At 47.8% G+C, this 6551-nt stretch overlaps 2 protein-coding genes across 4 annotated transcripts; one reads left to right on the forward strand and one right to left on the reverse strand.

Annotated features, from left to right (window-relative positions):
* The first annotated feature begins 416 nt into the window (after positions 1–416).
* On the forward strand, positions 417–3881 carry LOC6034985 (Hermansky-Pudlak syndrome 5 protein homolog). The gene is made up of 4 exons (XM_001845183.2): positions 417–813; positions 975–1340; positions 1402–1548; positions 1605–3881. Exons 1-4 carry the CDS (start codon positions 718–720, stop codon positions 3507–3509), a joined length of 2514 nt encoding a protein of 837 aa, XP_001845235.2. The 5' UTR covers positions 417–717; the 3' UTR covers positions 3510–3881.
* LOC6034984 (cytochrome c oxidase assembly protein COX16 homolog, mitochondrial) lies at positions 3770–4595 on the reverse strand. Of its 3 annotated transcripts, none has more exons than XM_038262645.1 (3): positions 4485–4595; positions 4268–4415; positions 3770–4133 (listed from the first exon to the last, which is right to left on the reverse strand). In XM_038262645.1, exons 2-3 carry the CDS (start codon positions 4387–4389, stop codon positions 3926–3928), a joined length of 330 nt encoding a protein of 109 aa, XP_038118573.1. In that variant the 5' UTR covers positions 4390–4415; positions 4485–4595; the 3' UTR covers positions 3770–3925. The 3 variants fall into 3 exon arrangements, with proteins under 3 accessions (XP_038118573.1, XP_001845234.2, XP_038118572.1); XM_001845182.2 differs by having other exon boundaries at positions 4268–4427; XM_038262644.1 differs by having other exon boundaries at positions 4268–4431.
* Positions 4596–6551: the final 1956 nt, after the last annotated feature.

Raw genomic sequence — 6551 nt, forward strand, 5'->3', positions numbered from 1 at the left:
GAGATAAGTACACCATTCGATTCAGCAGGAATTTTGAGCACCAAAAATATATAGTTTTCATATGTTAAATGTTTTATTTTAGAAGAAAATTAACAAAAAGTATGAAAATCGAGACATTTAGTATGAGAGCTGTCAAATCTCTCACCATCAAAAAGCAGCGTGGAGCTTTCGCTGGATTTGTCTATTGTATTGACTTTATGATTGTGAGGATGGCACCAACCACCTAAAGGTGGATTAAGTAACGTTTTTATATTTATTTTAGATGCAAGTAATAAGAGTTTTTAGAAAAAAATAAATCTGTTCAAAAAGAATTCACCGAAATCACAAAATCCCGGAGGCTAACCCCCTCTCAAAAAAAAAACGTAACGCCTCCGCCTGACAGCTGCTCGCCCGCACTGTCAAAAACCGTTATCAAAAAGCATCCCCCTCCGACGCAGCCCTTTAAAAATGCAAACGAAAAGTCATTCGAGTGGAGTTCGCCAGTGTTGAGTTTTTTTGTTGCTCCCCTCCCGAATTCCTTATCAATTTTTTCGCGTTCAAATTTCAATGCATGTTATGCCAGCTCGCAACTTCGCGAACTTACCTGTAATCATGTAATCGTGCTGCGTTTTTTGTTTTGTCTTTCGGCGAGTTTGAGGAATAATTCCAAGAAAGGATCCCCCTCATTCATAAGTGTGTGATTAAGGGAGGGTGGGGTGGTTCAGTTCCCTCATCACGATGATAATGGACGCACTCAAGCATTACGGGTTGAGCCAGCGCACGGATCTTAGTCAGGCCATCAACCTGCCGCTGCGGAACACAAGGAGGATTAAGGTGAGGACACTTTTATTCATTTTTGGGGGACGATTTGCATGGGGTGTTTTTCCCCACCGCCGCTGTCGCCGAGTGGATTAAATCGATATCAATGGCTTCCGCAATTATGGGTTCGCTTGAATGATTCATGAACTTCCCTCCCTTTTTTGTTGTTGTTGCAGTTTACTTGCTGCGATGCCTCGTCCAAGTACATCATCTTCGGGGCCAATTCGGGCAGTTTGTACGTGTACGACCGGTTGACGGTGAACTTCCTGAGCATAATCCCGAGCCAGCTGGGGGCCATCAGCCAGATCTGCATCGCGCGCAACGGGAAGCAGATTGCGGTGGCGAACCAGCGCGGTGCAATCGGAGTGGTGCTCGAGCTGGACGGTTCGGCCACGAAGGAGGTTCTGCTGACGGAGCTGGGCGATGGCAGCGGGAGCAAGGGCGCCGTTGTCACGTGCATCTGCTGGGGGGACGAGGACCGGGAGCTGTACGTGGGCGACTCGAAGGGGACCGTTTCGCTGCTGCAGCTGTCCATGTTTATGGTGGGTTTGGGAGTTGGTTGAGTTTGAGGGCGTTGATGGTAAATTTGGTGTTTGTTTTCAGGGACGCAACATTCTGAACATCACGCTGAATCCAGTGCTGCTGCTGGATCAACAAATCGTACAAATTGATCGCTTCATGCAGCTGCTGCTTGTTTCAACGCACTCGAAGTGCGTGCTGTGCAACACGGAACGGGAGGAATTCAAACAGGTAACATGTCGAAACTGCTCCACCTCACTTTAAATACAATCTCAACAACATTGTAGATCGGGAATCGCCCACGTGACGGTCCGTACGGTGCAGCATTCATTCTGGCCACCCCACCAACACCCTCCGAGGAAACAATCTCGAACGGCACCAGTGACGATGGGGGCGCCACCGCCACAACCGACGAAGACAACGACAATCGGAGCAGCGGCCAGTCGTCGCAGCCATCGCCGACGCACAGTCTCGGCGACGTGCGGATATTCTGCGCCCGGCCGGGCTCGCGTCTTTGGGAGGCGGACCTGGACGGGAACGTGCTGCGGACGCACCAGCTGAGGGCTGGGAATCCGAACGTGATTGGGTTCAAGCGGCTCCAGACGGTGTCGGGGCGGCGGTTGCTGTTGGTGCACGACGACCGGGAGGTGTTTTTGATTGATCCGATCGCATCGCGGATCGTGCTCGGGTTTGGCGATGTGGGGGAGATTGAGCGGGTGGCGGTTGTGGGCGAGGAGTTGTATGTGTTTGCTGGGGAGCAGAAGCTGTTTGCGGTGAAGCTGGAGATGGAGCAGAGGGAGGTGCGGACGACAGTGGCGGTGGAGAAGCAGGTCAACGGGAAGAAGAGCTCGCCGTTGAGGGAGAATGGGGTGTACATCTTGGATCATCTGTTCAACAACAATAATGGGGGGAAGGATGCCGCGGATGTAACGTTGAAGGAAGCGCTGGCGTCGGTTGTGCGGGGCAAGTACGGCCGCAACATTCGGCAGATGTTCCTCGGGTACGATCAGATCGGTCCCGAGCGACCCAAGACGTTGAACGTAAGCAAGATGTACAATAACGAGGAGAATTACAACAACATGGCGCGAGTGTTGCCCACCGATGAGGCAAGTCCTGCCGAGGAAGATGAAGACGGGGAGGAGGAAGTCGTTCCGAAGCGGAATCCACCGCCGCGGAAAATGTTCTCGATGTCACTGCTGAGTGACTACCAGGTCAGCGAAGACGACAAGACGGTTCGGAATCTGTACCTGGTGTACCGATCGTCGACGATTAGCAACTTGAACTTTGCCGATCGCTACGCCAAGATCTTCGACACGTACGACACGAACACTATCGTGGGATTGCTGCAAAAGTTGGAGGCCGTCATGGAGGAGAACAACGAAGATCAGTCCCGGTTGAAGGTCATTCGGATATACTTTGACTATCTGAAGGTGGAGCTCATCTGGGAAATCGACCACGACTCGCGGAGTTACATCAAGCAAAGCTTCATCGAGTACAACCAGACGCTGCTGGACGGGGAATTGAACGCCCTGAGCAAGTGCGAAGCCTGCGGTCACTATCTCAGGCCAAACGCGACCTGTCATTTCACGGAAATCGGCACCACCCTGGTTCAATACTTCTGGTCCCGCCAGGAGTACAGCCAGTGCTTCGAGCTCGTTCAGCAAATTCCCTACCTCTGGCTCACGATCGCCCGGTTCTACGTTCAAGATCGCCGCGAGGACAAGGCCATCCAGTGTCTGTGGAACGCCGGCGACTGCGAGCTGCTCGAGCGGGCCGCCACCGAAATGTTCACGCCCGCCCACTGGCGCCAGCTGCTCGATTTGATGCTGACCTGCTACAACAGCAACAGCCTGATGTGTTTGAACTGTGATAAACTGTGCACACTCGACGGTGGCAATCCCATGTGGCAACTACAGCCACGGTCAACCGACAATAATCCAAGCAAAAACAGCAACAATAACTGCGCGATGACGCAGCCTGGCAGCACCAAAGGTAGTGTTAGTGTTAGCAAAGTTGGCAACTTTTACAGCTGGAACTACGTGCTGAACGTGGCCGTCGAGAGCGGCACCATCAGCGGGAAGGCACTGCTGGCGTTGCTGCGCGGCTACGACGAGTACATCCCGAAAGGAGCCATCGAACCGGGCTTCTATCTCAAATGTCTGCTCGACGGGCAGGCGGTACAATCGATGTAAATAGAAATCTACTAATCATTTTCCGGTAGCAGAGGTTCAACTTTCTTCCGTTTAGAATTGCGTGTTTGGTGACGCAGGCGTTACCGTTCGCCGACGTAAAAATCATAACAAGAAACAACAAATCAATCGCATAATAATCGAGTTCATATTGAGTAGAAGAATGCTTTCAATGTTCGTACAACCACAAATCAAGAGGCTAGTAGCAATACATCGCGAAGCGCAATAGGCTTTCGTCGTTACACACAACATATTGGGCATAATCAAAGACAAAAACAAAACAATTTGTATTGTTCGCGAGCGCGCACTGCTAATATATACAACAAGTAGAGTAGAATTCACTTATTTTGCTGGAAAATAAATGAACGCATGCCTAAACCGCCAACACGCTTGAAACGTAAAAGAAACTCCCCCCCTCGCTAATGACCGGCCGGCTTCGCGCCCACCGGCGCCAGCGTTTCGTCCTCCCACGGGCGCGGTCCCCGCACCGGCTGCCAGTTGTCGATGTCGATGGTCTTGATTTTCTCGAACTCCGTCTCCAGCGTGACGTCCTCGGGCTTTTTCATGTCCAGCCCGAACCGTTGCGCCTCCTCCGGCGTGAGCGTGCCCTTTTTCGAGAAGGTGTACCTGCAAGCACGGTTATCTTTTACTCGGGGTGACAATTTGGATGTAAACAAAACATTGCCCGAACCACCCAACCTTATCGGTGGCGCATGATGTAACCGTGCTGAAAGCATTTCTTTTGGAACTTTTTGTCCTACCTGAGCTGGGCAAACTGCTTCAAACCGAAGGAACCGCCGACCATCAGCAGCAGGAAGGGCACTCCGTACCGGAAGAATTTCCTGTTTGTGTAACGTTGCAGTCTGCTTTGAAAGCTGTTCATTTTGTTGTTTTGTGAATAGTGATAGACTAGAAACCAAACTATCTAAAAATTAAGCAAATATTACAGGAAAACAGTTACAATTTCATGTATCTCACCTGCCCGATTGTTTAAAAACTTTACAAAAATCGTGGAAAATAATGCATGATTTTTTACGACACCGGACTTTTTATGCTGTTGTCATATCGCAAGGGGATAATGAAGTGACAAAAAAGGAGAAACAAAAAAAAATTTAGTGACAATTTAATTTCACGCGAACAAGGTTTATAAAAAGGTGGGACGATGCCAGCACACACTGAGAAATGCTGTCTCGCAAAAAAAAAAAGTTTTATTTCGCAAAAAATGTTTCTTCAAAATATTGTTCAAAAATTAAAACCGTTAAACCAGGTTCAGCCCTCTGTCACGACGGCCATGTTTATAAAACCTAAATGTTCGACGCGAACATGAAGACAACAAAGAAGATGAATAACGCATTTGCTGTCAAAATTTGAAAATAAACAAACCGCGTGGTAAACAAAGGTATAATTTCATAATGTTGAAATGATTTCCATGAAAAAATAACGACACGGGACGGATTTCCAAACACAAGTTCCCGAAGGACCCTATCCGCCTGAGACTATGGATAAATGCCCCGCGATGTGGCGATGAAGACGGTTTTGCAAGTTCAAAGTTCAGATTTATTCGAACCACTTCGCGATGAACTTCTTGTGAGTCCACAAAAGGTCGGATTCTACACAAGCACGCGATTCCTTCGATTCCCTGTGCGAGTCGACAGCGGGAGTGGGCACGTCCTCGGAGAAGGTTATCGAATGATGCTCGGAAAGACCAGCTCCGCCACAATCACCGGAATCACGGATGTTTCTGCACTTGGTCGGTTACTTCCTGCCGGAGATTGCAGCGAGTTGTTCGGAAGGATCAACAGCGGGACTTGGCCAGTCCCCGGTCCAGTACTACCCAGCAAATCTTACCGGTCAATCGGAAGCAACAGTTTTCATCTTTTTTCGTAACAGATTTGCACACACAAACAGTGATCTTTCTTGAAGATTTGGTGTAAACAAACAGACAACACCAATACTGCTACACTCACAGAGCCTACGCAGTAGTATTAGTGAAGAGCCCACGATAAACAACGTGGGCTCTTCACTAATACTACTACGTGGGCTCTTCGAGATTTTGGTGACTGTCAAACGTTCTAGCCATTTACAGTGGTGCCAGAGGGTTGACCAGGTTACATTGTCTTATTATTTTCATCAATTTTTTTTAAAACACTCAACCCCCAACCGCTGAGAACTTTAACGCCCCGATCAGACCTTGTAGGCATGATATTGTTCTACCATCAGACTGATCGGAGCTTGGATCGGAGCGTTACATTTCTCAGCACACACAAAAAATATTACTGTAATGACAAAAGTAACTTACTCTTGACTAAAATTTGCGAAAATTAAGTTTTTTTTCTTGTTCTGAAAACGAAAACTTTTACTGCTGAAGTTTTTGAAAATCTCACTACCAACTGGTTTAAAAGTGTTAATGTAAGGTATGCACTTCGGAAGAAACCGGTCAAGAAAAAAATCAAATGAGCAGCAGCGGTAGCGAAAGCAAGCCAGAGAGGGTGAAGAAAAGCCCCAAGAAAACGTTACCTCTCTTTTGTCCTACCGTTCGTAAAGCTGTTTCTTGACCCCTTTCCTTCCGATCTGCAGATTAGCCTTAACTTTTAACACGACTGGATAATTTCTTTCATTTCGACGTCGTCGTGCTATCTTGTCGCACCCACCGGTTTTTGTTGAATATCTCAGGATTGAAATCGAATTTTGGGGATCTGTGAAGGTCAAAAGGTGAGGCATTGTGAGCTGCACAAAATGGGCGTTCTTAACTCAATTTGGCCCAAAATGCACGTACGACAAGTTAGCACGATGGCGACGATTTGTGGTTCTCGCATAACCGTGTTCCTAGAGGGCGGTTGTTGATCACTTTTTCGTTTGACACTTTTTAGTTTGTAATTCGTTTAATCGAACTTTGGATAATCGAAACTCCGGATAATCGAGGCTTTGGATAATCGAGTGTGGACTACACCCTTTTCTTTTCAAAAAATCATAATTTACCAGATTTTTGTTTTTTTTTCATTTACCTGCTTTTTTTTTGTTTTTATTTCTAAAAAGTCCAAATCA

This window comes from Culex quinquefasciatus, chromosome 3, assembly GCF_015732765.1.
Source record: "Culex quinquefasciatus strain JHB chromosome 3, VPISU_Cqui_1.0_pri_paternal, whole genome shotgun sequence".
Classification (NCBI taxonomy): Eukaryota; Metazoa; Arthropoda; class Insecta; order Diptera; family Culicidae; genus Culex; species Culex quinquefasciatus.

Coding starts and splice junctions, on each gene's coding strand:
- LOC6034984 (XM_038262645.1), bottom strand. CDS start 4,389: ATGAACAGCTTTCAAAGCAGACTGCAACGTTACACAAACAGGAAATTC. Junction 4,134..4,267: donor AAGCAGTTTGCCCAGCTCAG/GTAGGACAAAAA, acceptor CCGTGCTTGCAG/GTACACCTTCTCGAAAAAGG.
- LOC6034985 (XM_001845183.2), top strand. CDS start 718: ATGATAATGGACGCACTCAAGCATTACGGGTTGAGCCAGCGCACGGAT. Junction 814..974: donor GGAACACAAGGAGGATTAAG/GTGAGGACACTT, acceptor TTGTTGTTGCAG/TTTACTTGCTGCGATGCCTC. Junction 1,341..1,401: donor TGCAGCTGTCCATGTTTATG/GTGGGTTTGGGA, acceptor GTTTGTTTTCAG/GGACGCAACATTCTGAACAT.